The sequence below is a fragment of the Zosterops lateralis genome (genome assembly GCF_965231275.1).
Source record: "Zosterops lateralis genome assembly, chromosome: 9".
Taxonomy (NCBI): Eukaryota; Metazoa; Chordata; class Aves; order Passeriformes; family Zosteropidae; genus Zosterops; species Zosterops lateralis.
The window spans coordinates 28474803-28493044 of NC_139769.1; the positions used below are offsets into that span (position 1 = coordinate 28474803).

The 18242-nt window shown below is 54.1% G+C and overlaps 1 protein-coding gene across 1 annotated transcript; it reads right to left on the minus strand.

Annotated features, from left to right (window-relative positions):
• Positions 1 to 917: 917 nt before the first annotated feature.
• Positions 918 to 14876, minus strand: STX6 (syntaxin 6). The gene is made up of 8 exons (XM_083867142.1): positions 14766 to 14876; positions 12133 to 12302; positions 11478 to 11572; positions 9732 to 9794; positions 7533 to 7655; positions 6216 to 6322; positions 4598 to 4692; positions 918 to 3066 (listed from the first exon to the last, which is right to left on the minus strand). The coding sequence occupies exons 1-8, from the start codon at positions 14798 to 14800 to the stop codon at positions 2990 to 2992; spliced, it is 765 nt and encodes a 254-aa protein (XP_083723268.1). The 5' UTR covers positions 14801 to 14876; the 3' UTR covers positions 918 to 2989.
• Positions 14877 to 18242: the final 3366 nt, after the last annotated feature.

The following is an 18242-nucleotide window of genomic DNA, read 5'->3' on the forward strand; positions in this document are numbered from 1 at the left end:
CCCTGGCACGGCTCCTGCAAAGCCCGGCGGGAGGAGGAGGAGGATGATGTCCCAGCAAGCTGCAGAATGGCACGGCATGGACCAAGCTGCCTCGCAGTGCCAGGACCTGCCTGGCTCCTCTGCAATGGAGACAGGTGGCTTTCCTTGTCCCCCTGGGAGACAGTGTGGGACCAAGGAGCCCACAGTCTCCAGAAGTTGCCCAAGTGTGGGCAATAGAGGACAGCCTGGCCTCAACAGAGCTGGGTGTCTGTCCTGCTGGGCACTGGGGCGACCAGCGTGGGGACACCCCATCTCTGTGAGCCCAGGAGACAGAGGGCTTCCTGCCAGCACTGCCACCTTGTGCTGGAGGGCTGGTGAGGTTCTTTTAAATTATTTCAAACTGAAATCCAAAAATACATCTCTGCACTAACAAAACAGTGGCCTCGGATTGTGGCACAGAGGGGCTGGGGTGGTGACTGTGGCCGTGGAGTCCTTGCTGCCCGTTTTTCCATGGCCCTGCTGCTCCACCAGCCACCTCCTGGCCTGCTGTGGTGCTGGGGGGTGCTGGGCAGGCAGACAGGGGGGTCAGCCACCTGCAGGACTCCTTGGGGATTTTGAGGGGTTCTTTTTTCCAGCCATGGAAGGCAAGACACATCCTTGGATGGAGTGTCTCCAGCAGCAGTGGCGTGGCAGCAAGGGCTGCCCTCTGCACAGTGGTGGCCCAAACCTGGGCACAGCTCCCTGCAGCAACCCCACATCTGGGCACAGCTGCCCACAATGCCGAGGTGACTCCAGAAACTGCAGATGCTGCTTATGCCTCAAACACCAGGATGGTGGTGCCTGGCGAATGCTGGTGGGAGAGCTTTTCCCACTCCCTGGTGCCAGGAGACCCCAAGCTTGTCCCAGGAGCAGGAGTCAGACAAGAAGGAGCGGAGATCTATGCTGCTGCACCTTTATTTAGTGTTAAAGGGAGGGGCACCACCAGCGACAGAAAAGCAAACGTACACAGGGAAAGGGACCAGAGACACTCGGGTGGCCTGTGGTGATGTCAGCAGCTGGGCCACCCCTGGACTACCAAAGGAGTGGTCCTGCATGGGAGTCATTCCCAAAGGATGCACAACCACGCTGGAAATAACGGGGATCAGAGGTGTGCAAACAGCAGCCGGCAGTGAGCCCTGCTCCCTGCCCAGACCCGTGCTCCTGGAACCTTCTCTTGGACAGGTACAGACCCACGGAGTGGCACAGACACTGCTACAGCCAGCCTTGGAAAGCAGACACCACAGATTCCCTGCAGGGATGCTCTGCCGGGATAAGGAGCCCCTGGAATCTTAGTGCGGGTGGGCGCCGAGGCACCACGTGTGCGTTACTGAAGAGCACCCGGGCGGGCGGGGAGGCTCCGTCCAGCCCCGCCCGGCTGCGGAAGGCACGGAGCCGCCGGCTGTGCATCCAGCGCCTGCGGGAGGGACAGGGGGGGCACGCACAGCTTGGAGGGAGCCACGAAGCTGGGGGGAGGAGTGTTCAGTCCCGGAGGAAAAGCTGCCCGGTGGCAAGATTCTAAGGCGGTTGAGGGGATGATTTTGGGGGTGATTTGCAATTTCAGCAGAAGTCTTTGCGTCAGCGCCAATTAACTTCCTCCCCCAGCCCCATCTGGGAGCCATAAGCCAGCCTGTGCTGAGTCTTTTCATGTTTGCAACTCAAAATATGGGAGCAGACTGGAATAAGAACCGTTTTTGCTTTCCTCAAGAGTCACCCCCTACCCCACAACCAGTGCTTGCAGCACGGCCCCTCTGCCTGTTCCTCTGCAGTGACACTGCCCAGGTGAGCTTTGTTCACCACATTTTTGGGATTGCCCACCTGGCTACTCCACATTCCCCGTAGGGAATCCGACACGACACTGCTGAGACAACTCGAGTGACAAACAACTGGGAGGTAACAAAAGGACTGGGAAGGAATACAGAAACATGATCTAGCTTTGAATCTCCTGCCTTTTGGTTGCTTACAACGGAGGTGTCAAAAAATAGCGGTTGGGAAAAATGAAGACATTCTATTTACAAGTTCATATACACTTAAAATACATCACTGAGCACTGTTCCTCTGATCATGTGTGCCGTGCACACGCAGAGAGAATGTGGCTCCAATGGTCATCAAAAAAAATCTTTAGAAGTTTTTTTTTTCCTTAAAAAAAATAAGTTATTTTAGACCTGACAAATCACTTGCCGAAGGGAAGCAGCTGTTAAACAGAAGCAGTGACTCGGTTATACAAGGGCAAAGAAAGCTTCAGTCAATGAGCTTTAGAGGCCTGTAAAATGAGGGAGGCAAGTTTAAAAGCTTCAAGACTCTCTCCCTCTGGCTCATGGCTGATTGCCAGTGCTCAGTGTGCAGCACCCCAGGTTTACAGCTCTGGGGTGGCCGATGGCAGGACATGAGACCCTACAGCTCTGCCCTCTGCCCAGTGTAGAGGCCAGGAAAGCTCTGCTAGGACTCCCCGTGCTCTCTCGGCAGTGAATTGGTGCTACAGAGCCCGCCCACAGGAGGCAGGGAGGGCCACGGGGAGCAGGGCCAGGGCTCCCCTCCCTTGAAGCGGCTTGGGGAAGGTTTCACCCTTCCCAGTAATGCTTGGGGCTGGCACTGGCCACGCAGTTTGTAATGCTCAGTGAATTCAGTAACTCCTCCCCCTGTCCCGTCCTCCCCAGGGCTCGCTGCTCTGTCTCCACCGGCTCCTACCTGCACCGGGTGGAAGCGCGAGGGGCAGGTCTCCCTCCAGCTCCATGGATCCGGACCCGGAGCCCGGGTCCGGACTGCACCGCAGCAGGGGAGGAGGCAGCTCCAGTCTCCACCCCGCTCCCCGGGGCCGGGAGCCGCAGTCTTTGGAGGAGGATGGTGAGAGCTGGGTGCGGGTGTTCCTGCCGGGGATCTCTGTGGGCGGACGGAAACGGGAGAGTTTCATTTCCCCGCGCTGCCGGGGCGAGGGGGCGGGGAGGGGGCGTCCCAGGAAGTTCAATTTTCGTCATCACAGGACAAAAAAGAGGATGAGCACCACTAGCAAGATGACGAAGAGGACAACAATTGCACACCACTGCCGTCGATCTGGAAAGAAAAGGAAGCATCACTGCTTTAGTGGAGAAGGAAAACGGGGAGCATTTTTCTTCGTGTATTGCTAGGAGCCAAATTCAAGCTTAAGCCACAAAAAGCCAAAGCAATAGTTCCTGTGGGAGAAAGGCTGTGGTGCTGTATATTGCAGTGAGGCACACTCCTCTAGGATACACTGGGGTTTGGGAATGAACAGCTGTGGGAATTCTGAGGCTTCTTCCCAACCAAGTTCAAACGGCTTTGAAATGCTGGCTCAGAAGCAATTGGGAGGAACAAGCAGAGAGCTGCTTGGGACACAGTGTTTGCTGTTCATTCATGGAGTAATCTGTTTGCCAGAGGAACAAAAAGGGATCCGGTGAAAGCTGCCCTGAGGAGCTCTGCCAGGAAGAGATTGTGGAGGCTTCCCTTAGGACAGGGCTAGGAATCAGGTTTCCCTGGACATCTTTACACCTCGTTGGCTCAACACCACATCAAATCCGAGAGATGATGGTGCAGCAGTGGGGACAGGGCTGCTGGCATCCCCTCAAGTCCTAGGCACAGCAGCTACCTCAGAAAGAGCCCTCCTGCTCTCCCTGGCATAGGCAATTCCAGCAGAAATGCTGGACTCTTTCACAATACTCAGGAACACTCTGCAGAGATCCATGAGTTTTCCCAGAGGAAAGGGCAGAGACACAGGGTTCACCCGTGGTTGTGCTGCTGCTGAGCTACTGGTGACCCGAAGTGCACTGTCAGCAGTCCAAGTGGTCTCTCTAGAGCTGTACTCTCACCATCTCATAAATCCCTCGGACAGCCTAATCCTGGCACAGCAGGAGTGCTTTTCCTGCTGGCAGGCTGCTGCCTTGCCGAGGTGCTGAGCACCCAGGGGAGAGGGGCGCTGGCGGAGGGGCGGGCTGGGCGCGGTGCCCGGCTGGGAGGCAGCCGGCAGCGCGGGACTTCCCGGCAGCCAGGCCGGGCTTCCTGTTTGCTCCGCCCGCGGCGCCCCGCCGAGCCCCCGCCCTCAGGCACAGCCTTATTAGGACTTTTCTGTGGGCTCAGCACAGAATTCAGCTCTTTCCTCTACCAGCTGAGAGAGATGTGATCGACAACAGGCCTGCAGGCGCCAGCAGCCCTAGGGCAGGTGGGATTTGGGAAGGGGATTGCCGCAGGCATTCTGGTGCGCTGGGAAGCCACACACGTGGTGGCCGGTGTTTAATGACACCTTGACAGCTTTTGTTCCACTAGCAGACCGGGAAACTGCAGCAGAACAGGAGGCTGCAGAGCTTCCCCTCCCACCAGCTAGAGGGGGATTTTCCCAGCAGTAGCAGCATAAATAGAAAGGCATCTGTAAATAAAACAAAGGCAAGGGACAGGCAGCAGAGCAGTGTCTGGGCAGGAGCAGCTGCCGGGCTTGGAAGCCTTCCCCTTGTTTCAACAACTGAGAGCTGCTCCCTCCCCTTGGCTGGGTGGGTGGGGGCACAGTGTCCCAGCCTGAAGATCCAAGGGCTTGTCTGTCCCTTTCCAGGACTGGATCCCCCTTCCCAGGACCTACCACTCGTCATGTGAGACACTTTGGCCAGTTTCTTCATGACGTTATCAAGGCGCGACTGCGTGCTGTCTAACTCGTGGGAGAAGTCATCCAGCATCCTGAGGACACACAAGCAGGGCACTGGTCAGCACATGGCACATCCCTCGGGGATTCTGCAGCATGCTCACACACATGGATCAAAACACTGATGTGAGCAGAGCAGCACACCTTGGCAGACAAAATGAATGTGGTCTCCTCTCCTGGAAGTGCCCAGGAGGGGAAAAAAACCTGCTGAAACAGCAGTTCTGCTTTGGTGGGGAGTAACTCGGGATTCCTGCCAGACTGATCCTCCCTGCGTGTTTGTGGCTGAACTCTACACACATCTGCAAGGTGAGGAGTGGGAGGGGCTACCTCCTTACAAAAGGGAAGTCTCATTTATAATCTCTGATTAGCAGAGACTGGTTAGATATTTATGTCAGCTTGGACTTTAAATCTCTTTTCTTGTTCAGGGCTTGCAGTTTAAACTAAAATCTTGTTTCAGTCACATATCAGGTGGGAATGAGGTCTGCAGTTGCTTTTAAGGTGCTTTTCAAGCTCTGCATGGAAGTTACCCTTTCATTTCTTCCACACAGTGACTGTAATGAATCTGAAAGCCTTCCTGAATCCATGCTTTGTCAATGCCAGTGCACATCCAGAGTCAAGGTACCAATGCAATTGTCTCCAGCCAGTGGGACTTTACAGCTTAATGCATTTAAAAGGACAGACTCCTTCATTTGGAGTGCCAGGGCACTTGTTAAACCTTCATTCAGTGGGGAGAACCTCACTGTGGCAGTAATGAGCTAATCTAGCAAGCACTGATGGCTTGTGTGATGATCTAGAAACAGACACACCACACCAATCTCCTCTGTGAGAGCAGAGGATTCTCATGCTGCACAACTTCACGCAGGAGGGAGGCTGAAAGTTCCTCGTCTCCATCAAAGATGAAATCACTTCACAAGGGACGTGGCCCTCCAGACTCCTACCAGCCAAACAAGGAGGGCTTTTAGGCATGAACCCTTCAAGCTTTTCTGGAAGCATAGCTGTTAGCCTGCACAACTGGGAACTTGTTTGCAAAGGACAAGAACTGGGAAAGAAATCTAATTTATATGTAAATAGATGGATGCAAAATGACTTTGCGAGCTGCCCTTTAACCCTTTGCGTGGGTGAGGGCTATTTTTTACTTCAGTGATGAAGAGCAGCTCTGTGCTGTGTGTTTCAGGGCAGAGCTGAGAGCTCCTAGCCCCAGCAATTGTTCAGGGGCAGCACAAAACCCTGTAGAGTGGAGAAGTGGCCAGTATCTGCATTGCACAGCACCTCCCTCCCTTATCTGCTGGCTGCCTGAGGGGGAGCATATGAAAAGGAGAGGAGGAAAGGTAAGGTGCTAGTTAAGCCTGTCCTAGATGCAGGCTTCTAAAGGATGGAGGTTGCAGTTGAATCCTTGCAGATTGCAGTACAAAATGCTTTCCACAGGCTGGCAGGGAGAGGCTGCCTGACGGACCAGTGAATTCCAGGCTCTACCAGAGGCAGAGACAGGTGTGTGAGGACATCCAGCCATGTTGCAGCCAGCCCCTTGCCAGGTTTTTGCTCCATGTCTCACACTTACACTGCTTGCTCTTCCAGCTCCCCGCCAATGCGCTGGGACATGTTCTTCAGCACTCCAATGCTGCCAGAGACCAGCTCCAACTGCTCATCCTGCTGCTCCACAATCAGCTGGGGCCAAAGAGAAGGGGAACAGGCAATTACAGATCTGCTGCCTGCAGCTGGGTTGCAGCCAGCCCACCCAGTGGACAGGCACTCGCTGCTCAGCCTGGGCTCAGCTGTAGGGCCTGGACTCAGACTAAGCCACCAGGAATGAGGACTGAGTTTCTAAGAAATGCTGCAGAGGAGACAGCCAGGGGAAAGTCTCCATGGCATCCCCAGGGCACAGCAGGCTGCAGCCCTGCAAATCCAGCCTCAGCTCATCCATGCTGCATGCACAGCTAAAGTGACTTTGGAAAGCTCTGAGGGCTGGTCATCAAAACCTTCTCAAGGTGAGCAGGCCAGGGAGGCTGTGCCTGAGAAATGCCACCTGGAACATGCTGCAGCTAACGTGGGGTTAATGCAAGCAGAAGGCTGTTGCAGCTTCTGCAGCTAAATATAGCCAGCCTGGCTCTGAATGTGCCAAAGGAATAAGTCTGCTGCTGTTTTAAGTAATTTTCAGGGCACAGTCACACTAAGGATTAGCTTTACCCTAGTTACCTATTTCTGAAGCTATTTATCTCCCTGGAGTCAGTAGGTAAAACGTGTCTGGAAGCCGAGGTGGCATCACGGGTCAGGAGCTTTAGCAGAGTTTGCCACCTCCGAGTCACTGCCTGTGTCAAGGCCCTGCAGTTCTCCAGTCTGTGCCTGGCCTGGGCACTTCTCCAGGCAAACTCCCCTGTCAGCTGGGAAGTGCAGCTGGGAAATGCCTCACCAGGGGTTCTCCCAAGCCCTCACACAGCCTTTCTCACTAATCTCACGGTGACAAAAGCAGGAAAAGGAAGCAGGCACATGCTCCTGCTCCCAGCCTGTTCTGATGAGATGCACACAAACACCACCAAACACTTTTTGACCAGGGGAAGTTGCATAAGAAAAGCAGGTCCGTTTCTTCTTGCAGTGTTTCTACTCTTCCAAGGATTTCAGCAATCCTTGTACTATTAAATCTTAGTGTGCTACATCTTCCCGACTGTGCGGGCTGCCTCCTGAACATGGCAGAAGCCCCACACCTCCAGGGTTAAACCTCTGTGCCAAGATCACCCAAAGCTGTGCTGCACAGGAAGTGCAGGCAGAGACACATGCCACAAGGAAAGAAGAGGACTGTCAGGCTCCTGGAGCCAGAGCAGTCCCCCTGGCACCCATTTGGCAAGCAAAGCCATGCAGTCTGTGATGCCAGCTGCCTTACCTGTTGTTGAGCTTGCTGTTCCTCAATGAAATGTGAATTTGCTAATTGCAGCTCCCGGTCCAGACGGCTGTATTTGTCAGGTCCAGAGCTCCAACTCTGACTCCCACTGTCTCCCAGGAGTGCCTAAACAGATGCAGAGAGCCCTCAGCAACATCCTTGTGTCTGCTCACAGCCCGTCCACAGGGTGAGGTGGGAAGGCAGATGAGGCAACACTCATGTACACACACACACACACAGCAACCCTTTCCTCCTGCTCTGCTGCTACTCAGCCAAAGCGCTGTCATAAACTAAACCAACACAGAGCCAAAATGCCAGCCTGGGAGTCTCTGCAGCCTGGAATTGCAGAGATGCCTCTCCAGCAGCAGGAGAGCTGGAGTGTGGCCGACTGACAGTGAGTGCAGGCCTGCACAGCACAAAGGACTGGCAGAGGCCTGCTCAAGAGGCAGCACTGTGTGCTAGGACATGTGAGCTGGGAAGTGTCTGGATATATTGTGTTAACAGATGTACAGCTCCAACTGAGCACTCTGCTGCTAATGACAGGGGCTTAAGAGGGTCTGGATAAAGGACTTAACCAGTTGAGCTGACAGTAAAATAATGCAATCTATAACCAGAGCAGTGCTGTATGCTTATGTTCTATGATCCAGGCTGCGTATCCCTCCAGCAGGCTCTTCAGCTCCCAGCACACAAAGTTACTCTTGCTACCTGCCCTGCGAACTGAACAGAGAAGCTCATGCAAAGCCTGCAGAGATGTGGCTTCCCAGCCAGATATGTCTGGCTCCTGAAAGGGGAATAACCCAAGCTACAGATGCTGGAGAATGAACATGACCTGCAGGTGAGGAACTGCATGCTGCAGCACTAGGGAAGGGTTAGGGACTCTCCCCTCCAGTGTGGAAGCCAGGCTGACTTGTAACGAGACCATCCTGCAACTCCTGGCTGTGAGCAGGATGGAATGACTGAGTATTTGTGAAGAACAGCAAGACAACGACCAGGCTGCTCTGTCAGGCTGAAAACAAGACAGTCTCTATGGTTCATCTGACATAAGGTTCAAGGAGGGGTGAGGAAAGCTGACAGACTGACCATGCAGGAAGCCAGCAGGACATCTGGCTTTGTCTGCCCCCGAGACACTGAGCAAGCCCCTGATCCCTCCAGTTTGTGGCAAGGGCAGCTCCTTTTTATTTAATGCAATGCACTAGCTTTGCCTGCAGCTTCAATAGAAAGGGCCTGTTGCCAGCCTGGGCTGTGAGGGTCAGGTCACTGCTAGCCAGTCCCTCAGACACAAAGCCCAGCACAAGCCTTGCAGTCTGGAATGAAGGCGAGGGGCTGGGAAGGGAGAGGAAGGCAGCAAGGGGAAGTCAGTTTTCCTGACCAGATGTTGCTGTGTGAGCTGGGCCATATGGTCTCCTGCAGCTATCAGGAGCCTTGTGCAAAGGAAAGCAGCAAAGCGCAGGGAAAGCTACAGACTTGTTTGAGCAGAGGTGTCAGGGACTTTGCTGCTGGGAGTGTTTGCCAAGCACGTCAATTAACCCTGTGACAAGCTCAGGAATGAGCTCTGTGCTTCTCGGTTTGTTGTTTTTGCCACGTGTGGTAAGGCTGATGCAGTACAGACAATTAACTGTATGAAGCACACACCAGCTTTTACTGGAATGTGTCTGGAAGTCAGCCCCAGTATCCCCTTACAGCCGCCCCATCAGCCAGGAAGGAGCACAAGCTGCATCTATTTCTATTCCTTAGATTACAAGTGCAGACAACACCAGACTCCTGAGCTCCTTCCATCTTCTTACATGACTATTATGAGGAGCAGCTGCATGGAAGGATATTGCACCATCTTGGCTCCTAAATCCAGCAGAGCACAGGATTACATTCATTGACATGGATTCTGAGCCCGTTCCCCCCGAGGAGGAGGGAGATTTCCCTTTCCATGGGATGATGCAATGCTGACAGTTGTACACAACCAGCTCTGAAGACAGAGACAGATGGTGAGTGCTGACTTACTGCTCTGAGAGAGGCTTGGGAGAGGCTGGCAGCAACGTGAGAACCAGCTCTCCCAGGGCAGCCAAATGGACACGGCTCAAACACAGCTTGGCTGCAGCCTGCTTCCCCCACCAGAGGCTTGTGAGGGAACTCCAGACAGGATATACCTTGTAGCAGACAGACACTGTCCCTTGTAGCAGACAGACATTGCCCCTTTCTGGTTCTCACCTGCCTGTTTTTTCTTTCAGCCAGTGCTTGCATGGAAGAGTTTGACATCTGATCCTTCATGTCCTGTTTGTTCAACAAAAGAAGCAGCATGTGAGTGCTGGATTTGAGGTGTCAGGCAGATCCAGGGTGCTACAGGGCTGTATATACCCAGCAAGGCTTCTACAAGGAGGAGTGAGGGAAGGAAATTTTTTTTTGAAAACACTTTTGAAGAGTCTGGAAACATACTGTAGAAGTTTCATTGTTATACTAATACTGGAATCAACAGCATTAGGATATTTTGAAAATATTCCTCATTTACTCCACTATGACCAGAACTACTTTGATTTGTATAATAAACTAATGTTCCTGTTGACAGAATGTAAGGAAGTGTTTGTTGAGGCCTTGAAGCCTATAACCTCCTGTGCTTTATTCCCATCTGGTTTTATATTCCATAGTATGAGGTAGATTTCCTGTCCTGTGGCCATCCTCTCTGACTGTGTCAATGTTCTTTCCTACCAATTAAGTTTTGCTGTGGAGTTCCTGCAGAAGGTCACTAACCACACAGGGCTCCCCATCACAATGTAACATAACCTAGTTTTCATAAATTAGCAAGCAGCCAACGTCATCTGACTGATGCAGCAGCAGAGTTCTGATGCCACCAGAGCATTCAGGAGTGTTTTACTGTTCAGAGATGTGCAGCACACCACCAAAGAGCACCACCACATCCCACCTGGTTAACTCCCACTGGCTGCAGCACATCACAAATGCCCCTATGGAAAATGGGAAGTCAGCTGCACAGGGCCACTTACAAATTTCATTTCCCAGTGGGAGACACTGCTCCAAAACCCATTAGCCAGCACTTTCCAGCCAGGAGAAGAGGACCAGAGAGCAGGCTTGCCTGATCCTGCCCATTAGGGAGTGGACTACACTGAGGGCAAGGCAGAAGCATATGCCTGGTGCCTGGGGCCAGCGTGGTTTTGGGATCAGTTCCCAGGCAGCAAGCCTTAGGAAATGCATCCAGACCACAGGACTGCAGGTAGGGTAACAGGCTTGCTGCCAGCCACACCAGTGCATTCTGTGGAGCAGGAACATCAGAGTCATGAGGGGCAGCAGAAACTCAGTGTAGCTATTAATAGGCAGAAAACTTCCTAACTAGCAGCTTGTTACCAGGCAGTGAAGCTTTTGGAAAGATGTTTCTTCACTATTTGTTACCACCAAGTTGTTAAAAATCCTCTTTTTGCTTCTCAAGTGTAAGCTTAAAATAAAAAAACATCTTCCTCAAGTTAAAAATAAATCTAGTGGTTGTTTGGACTATTTTGCAGGGGTAGGATATTGAAGTCACCATGTCAATAACACCAGGCTCTAACCATCTGTCAGTGTTCAAAGTGGTCTCTCCCTGTTGCTGAAAACCAGTGCTACAAATGGCCAGGACAGTTGCCATTTCCCTCAGCTCTGAGGGGAGGCTCCACATTGCAGCTGGGTCTTCACTCCTCCTCCTGTTACCACAGCCTCACTGCTGCCAGAGCAGTGTGAAGACTTCAAGGGTGGGCAGCATAAAAGGAGGGAATTCCATGGGGCATTTGCACCCCTAAACCCTTCTGGGTATCTCCAGGAGGGAACACACGGGGAAGAGGAGGAAGCCTGAGACTCAGCAGGTTCATCCTCTGCTCTCCAGCCCACCACAGAAGGGCCCCAAACTCTCCTTTTTTAACCACCTGATGCCCCCCACGTACTCCTCAGGCCCTGACCCCAGGGCAGGTTCCTTACCCTGACCACCTGCCGTGTGCTGGTGATGAAGGCTTTGCGGATCCCCAGCTCCGTGGCATCCAGGTTGAATTTCCGCGGGTTTGCCTCGACAATGCCTGGGCACCGAGTCAAGGAGTCCCTGGAAGCAGCTTTGGGTGCACACATGGATACACAAACCCCCAGCCTGCCAAGTGGCCACTGTGCTGTGCCTGTTCCCCAAATCTGATCAGCAAAGTGCAGCACTCTGGATGGAGGAGGCGTGGCAGGAATGCGCTGTGCAGTGCACGCACACACACGAGGTTTCTATTTTCCAGGGTTTTTTTTCGTCCTGTGATGCTGTGCAGCATTTTCAGGAGCACTCAGAGGAGCACAAGGGAAAAGGAGGATTTCTGGAAGCCAGCCTAGAGAATGAACTGACTCTGCAGAAATCCAGATTCACACAACACAGTAGGCTCTCTAGAACAAAGCATCTTAGAATATACCATGTAAAAAGGGAAACAAAAAGGCAAAAGGAAAATCCTTGACTTCTCATTTGCAATTTGAGAAAAGCCAATGTGAATGCAAAATTCAAACCTAAACAGTCATGATTTTTGCAAAGATTGACAAGCACTAGGACTTGGCTATTTAGTACAACTTGGGAACTGCAGCTACCTCCAAAGGGCCACAAAAAGGATATTAATGGTTTCATCCAAGTCCTCCAGGTCCCACTCGATGCTCCGCAGGTTGTTCCTGAGCTCATTAGTGGTCCAGTCGATTTCTTCTCTTGTGGCGATGGAGGGATCTTGCAAGAGCTCTGTCCACCTCTGGAAGAGCCCCTGGGCAGTGTTCACAGCCTTCTGCACCTCCCTGTGCAGGAGGAGAGTGAACAGAAGCCAGGAATCATCATCAGCTGCCCTGCAGCAGAGACACCAGGCCAGCCCCGTGTCCAGCTGGGCAGGGATGCCTCAGCTTCCTCCCAGACATCCTTCCCTCCAACAACATCGTGTTTATTTTGTAAAATAAGGATTTGCCCTGTACCCTGCTGCAGCATGGAGTCACTCATGGAGAGACCTATTTCTTCAGGGGAAGCTGCTGAGTGTCACCCAGGCAAGCCAGGCAGAGGGTCTGACCAAGGCAGCCCTTTGGCAATCCATGCTTTGCATTCCTCTCGCAACACTTTTCCTCTCAAGGCGCTTAACTGTCCATGGAAGACACCCCAAGGGCACACAGAGTTACAGGAACTGTCCCCCTACCACAGCCAGGCAGACTGTTGAGTGCAGTACTGTTTATTTTAATTCAGCATTTTAAAAAATACACAGCCCTACTACACTGGCTTAGGAAACACAAGGTTTTTCTGCTGCTCTAAGCTCTTTTGGAGACGAGTGCATTCACAGCAGGGGAAGGCACTGCTGACAGCTCTGGTTTGGGGCAAGCACGTTTGTAATTTTGGGTCACAGACTCTCAGGGTGGTTATCTGCATTTACAAACGCTGCAGTCCTGAGCTGTGAACTGCTCCCCCAGGTTCACAGGGAGCTGGGATTAGGAAGGGACACAGATCAGACTGTGCTGGTGTCCAAGGAGGCCACCATGAGCTTGCACACAGCAGCCAGATGTTTCACCCCAGTGAAGGAAAGCAGGACAGATGAGCTGTGCTGCCAGGACTGCAGCTCTCCAAGTCCCATCAGGGCCTGAAGACCTGCAGTTGCTGCCTAAGCTGCAGTTTCTCAGCACTCTGATGTGTGTCCCTCCTCTCCTCACACGCCTACAGCTCCAAGTCTGCCACGCTGAGTGCCCTGAAGTCAGCAGCCTGCACTGAGGACCTGGAAAACTTCATTCCCTCTGCACTTGTCAGCACAAGCTTTGGTTTTGTTTGTTTGTTTTCATCTGAACACACTTGTGGAAGTCCCCAGCAGCAAGAAGGCAAAGCAGAGCTGAGCGTTCTGCGATGGGGAGGAGTTACAGACACCAGGAAAGCAAACCAAGAGCAGCTCTGGTGGCTCCAGCACCGCCAGCCCCTCTGACCTGCCAGGTAATAATTAACTCTGGGAGCGGCAGCACGGCCCCTTTCCCCTCCCTGCCCTTCCCTGCATGCTGCAGGAACATCTCTGGAAAGTTTGACAGGACGTTTGCTCCCCACCCATGGCGACGACTCCCACACTTTCCTCTCAGCACTGGGAGAGGGATTCACCTTCCCCGGCTGCAGCAGCCTTGTTGTTCTCACAGGGCTCTCCCAAACAGCCCACCAGGAGCCCTCTGCTGCTCCTCAGGGCTGCCCCACTGTGACACGCTGGGGGCACAGACCAGCCCCCAGCACACGCTGAAGGCCACCCAGGGCAGTGTTTAGTGACTGAGCTGCTTTCACAGGATCCCTCGGGTTGGAAGGGACCTCTGTGGGTGATCCAGTCCAAACCCACTGTTAAGACACCGTCACCCAGAGCAGGGAACACAGGGATACCTCCAGATGGGTTTGGAATGTCTCCAGAAACTCCATGACCTCCCTGGGCAGCCCTTCCCAGTGCTCTGCCACCCTCACTGTAAAGAAGTTCTTCCTCACGTTGAGGTAGGACTTCTTGTGTTATACTTTATGGCCACTGCTCCTCGTCCTGTTGCTGCAAAGGGTCTGGTCCCGTCCTCCTGACACCCCTCAGAGATATTTATATGCATTGATGAGATCCTCTCTTGGTCTTCTCTGGAACGAACGGGCCCAGCTCCTCTAGTCTCTCTCCTTGCCAGAGAGATGCTCCAGACCCCAAATCATCTTTGTGGCCTCCACTGGACCCTCTCCAGCAGCTCCGACGGAGCTCCTTTCACCCTATTAATGACAGTTTTCCTTTGGCTACCTTCAGCTGCTATTTCCCAGCGTTCAGGCTCTTCTCTGCAGGCTTCCTCTCATGGCCATTGTTTGTCCCACAGCTCAGTCCCTGCTCCTGTACACCTTTCCCCACGGCCATCCCGGCCTCCAGCCGCGAGCCCCCAGCCCCGCTCTGCCCACGGTCCCCAAGCCGCACCTGCAGCCGAGGCCGGGGGGCCCTCACACAGCCCGGGGAGGCCCGGCCGCGGCCCGGCACCTGCCCGCCTCCCCCAGCGCCTCCCGCGCCGGGCCGCCCCCGCCGAGCAGGCCCCGGGCCCGCGCTCGGCCCCTCAGCAGCCCGGGGGGCCTGGCCGCCATTTTCCCCCCCACACGGACCCCCGCCCGCTGCTCGCCCCCCGCTCCGCGGGCCTCCCGCGCCCCGGGGCGGCCGTGCCCGTCCCCTCCGCGCCCGGACGCGGCCACGGCCCGCTGCGCGTCCCTCTCCCCGCACCCCGGGGCCCGGCGAGCGCGGCGCTCACCCCTTCACCACGAAGAAGGGGTCCTCCATCGACATGGCGCTGCCGCCGCCTCACGCCACGGCCGCCGCCAGGCCACGCCCCCTCCATCGGGCCACGCCCACAAACACCGCCCTCTGCCGGCCACGCCCCGCCGTGCGCCGGGAGGGGGCGTGGCCGGGTGACGTCACCCGGCAGGGCGGCGGTGCAGTGTCCGGGCCCGGGGGCGCTGCGGGCTCCGGGCCTGCCCCGGCCTCTCCAGGGACGCTCCGGCAGCTCTGCCCGCAGCCCGGAGTCCTGTCACCGCGGGGTCACACACAGGCTGGGGCAGGTCGGAAGGGAGCGCGGCGGGTCCCCTGGTGCCACCTCCCTTCTCACCGCAGAGCACATGGCACAGGGTTGTGTCCGGGCGGGTCCGGGATGTCCCCAGTGCGGGAGATCCGCGGCCTCCCTGGGCAATCTGTGACACTCGTACAGTGAAGGAGTTCTTCCTTGTATTCAGGTGGAACTCCGGACATCGGCTCCTGCTGCCCCTTCCCTCCCGTGTCCTGGTGGTCGGCACCCCCCGGCAGAGTCTGGCTCCGTCTTCTTGGCGCCCCTTCTTCAGAGCCCGGGGCTGCACACAGCCCTCCAGATGTGGTCTGCACCCCTTCTTTAGGGCCCGGGGCTGCACACAGCACTCCAGATGTGGTCTGCACCCCTTCTTTCGGGCCCGGGGCTGCACACAGCCCTCCAGATGTGGTCTGCACCCCTTCTTCAGAGCCCGGGGCTGCACACAGCCCTCCAGATGTGGTCTGCACCCCTTCTTTAGGGCCCGGGGCTGCACACAGCACTCCAGATGTGGTCTCACCTGGGCTGAATAGAGATGCAGGATTGCCGACCCCAACGCCCTGCTCTCTGCGGCCCGACAGTGACAGAGGTGGTTACGTATTCCCATGTAATCCTTCCCACAAAGGTCCACAGGCCTTAGCACTGCTGTGCCAGCAGCAAGACCAGGCAGAAGGTGGTGTGTGTGGATTAAAGATATTATTCCTTGTGTTGTGTGGATTAAAGATATTATTTTTTTTTTTATTTTAGAGAACTGAAAGCAGCCTTCCCAGTGAAGAGAGGAAGTGAAGTAAGGCGTTCAAGCACCATCTCCTCACACACCTGCAGTCAGCAGCAGTATTGTTCCTGTCAGACTCTTCTGTGTGGAAGAAATTTTGTGCTTTATCCCAAACCCAGGACAGTAAACTCTTGCCCTCTCACAGGATCTGCAGCCTTTAAAACCTCGTATAAACCAGCCAGCTGGCCTCCTTCACCCACATTCATGGACCAAAACACAACCCTTGGCACAGCGGGATCGTGTCCCTGCCACAGGGTCCCCAGCAGGGATGGCTCAGGCAGGCTGTGTTCCCAGCCGGGGTGGGAGGAAGCAGGAGGGGGCGACAGGCAGTCTGCTCGGCTCCTGCTGCCCTTCCTGCCCCGGGGAGGCACAGGCACTGCTTCCTTCCTCCTGCCTTGTGCGGGGTGAGAACAGCCCTGTGTCGCTTGGCTCTTGTCCATCCCCGGGTGAGGATCCCTTCTTCCCTCATTCCCACCTCTCTTAAATCTCTGGGCTCTTCAATAGCTGAGCACAGGCGGCCCTGGACTGGCAGCAGCTGGCAGGAGGGGGATGATGCCTGCAGAGCTCTAGGAGATGTTCCCATCCATATACACACAGCAGAGGGATGTCCCAGCCTTCCTCCCACGCGGGTTAATTTTGCAGAGGATCCCCAGGAGGAATTCCCCCAAGTTTTAAGCAAAGAGCACATCCTGGCCTGCGCTTCCCAAAGGTGGCAGTGGTCCAGCATCCCGAGCAAAGGCAGGGAAGGGGCACAAACCCTGTTGGCAGAGGTGCCTCCTCAGCATGGGAACGGGATCCCCGGCTTTTGCAATCCCAGCAGCTTTCCTCACACACTCCCTGGGCTGGGAAGGCTGTGGCACATGTTGGACCGGTTTCTGCAGCTCTTGGGGTGAGAAATCCACCTCCTGCTCCGGCCAGCCCCATGCCAGGGGTGGTGCAACAGGTGGCAGCTTTAAGGCTGGCATTTGCCGGCCCTTCCTTGCTGAATTTGGGATGACTTTCCCACGCCAGCAGGATTTGGGGCGTCCCTGGCAAACGTGTGCTTAGCATGGGAGGTTCCCTCTAGGAACAAACAGAATTCCAAGGAGTCACTGGTCCAGTTTGTCTGTCCCTGTCCTACAAAGACCTTGTGCTCCCCAAAACCTCATGATCCTCCTGTGACTTCCACCTGCACCTGAAACCTTCTTTGCATTGGGAGTGGAAAAGGGAAAATGTCCTCTAGCTTCTTAGAATTACTAGCCAGGAATTTCAGAAATACTTCAATAAATTACGTGAACACTTTCTTCACTTCTTTGAAAATGTGGGGGTTTTTTTTACAGAATCACTTAGGTTGGAAAACACCTAAGATCGTTGAGTCCATTTGCAAAAAAGGGTAAAGCTTCATGGAGCTCTTGAGGGCTGAAAAGAAGGAGTTTTACCAAAATCTAGTGAAGTTGTAAACCTTCAAGGGATAAAAGAGACAGCCTGGTCTTTGATGCTAGAAATTAATTTCCATGATGTAGTAAATAGTTTAGATTTTCACCTGAGAGCCACTCCAACCACGCTGTTGTTTGGATTTTTTAGAAGGAGGCTGTATTTTGCTGTTCCACATGGGAAGCTCTGATTTGGGGCTTGGAGGCAGCGAGGAGTTTTTTGGGAGCTCCTCAGTGTGCTCGGCTAAGCAATTCCTGCCGGGAGAGGAGCGCTGGGTGCAGAGCACACAGCTGCAGAACTGGTCAGGAAAGATCTGATGAAACATTTCTGCACCGTGAAAAGTGCCAGCTCATCAGAATCCCAGCTGTCTGCAGAGAAGAGCTGGGCTCCCTGGGACTTTTATCAGGAAAATCTTTGTAGCATGTGTGTGCATGCACGGGGGGGGGGGGGTGTGTGATCCCATACTAGCTTGGTGCAAAGAATGTGCATTTGGTGTGGAAGAGGTGCCTTTTCTTCTCAGGTAAAAGCTGGATTGAATTTGGATTTATAAAAGTGGAGGGGACTTTCCCCTCCCCACCCCTGAAAAGGTTTTACACCTAAAGGGAGAAGCCGTAAAGGTTTTCGGATGCTTTGGTGGTTTTCCTCCTCTTTTTCGTTTTTAGTGATAGTTGACAATTTTCAGGAGTGCTTTTAAGAGGATTAAGGCAAGGATGACGAAACAAAACACTGGTCTGGAGTTAAATATTCAGTGTTCTGGTGAATAAAACGGGGAAATGAATTGGAGGAAAGGCAGTATTGCTTTCAGCAGGATGAATCCCTGGGATTGCCTGCCATGGGATGCCAGGGATGCTGACATCTTACATGGATCCAAAACGAGATTTCTAAATTGCAGAAGCAGTGAGGTGCTGGACTGCCAAGGCTCCTTGTTATGGGTGAAATTAGAAGGAACTTTTCCCAGACAGTCTTTAAACCTTAAAACGTTC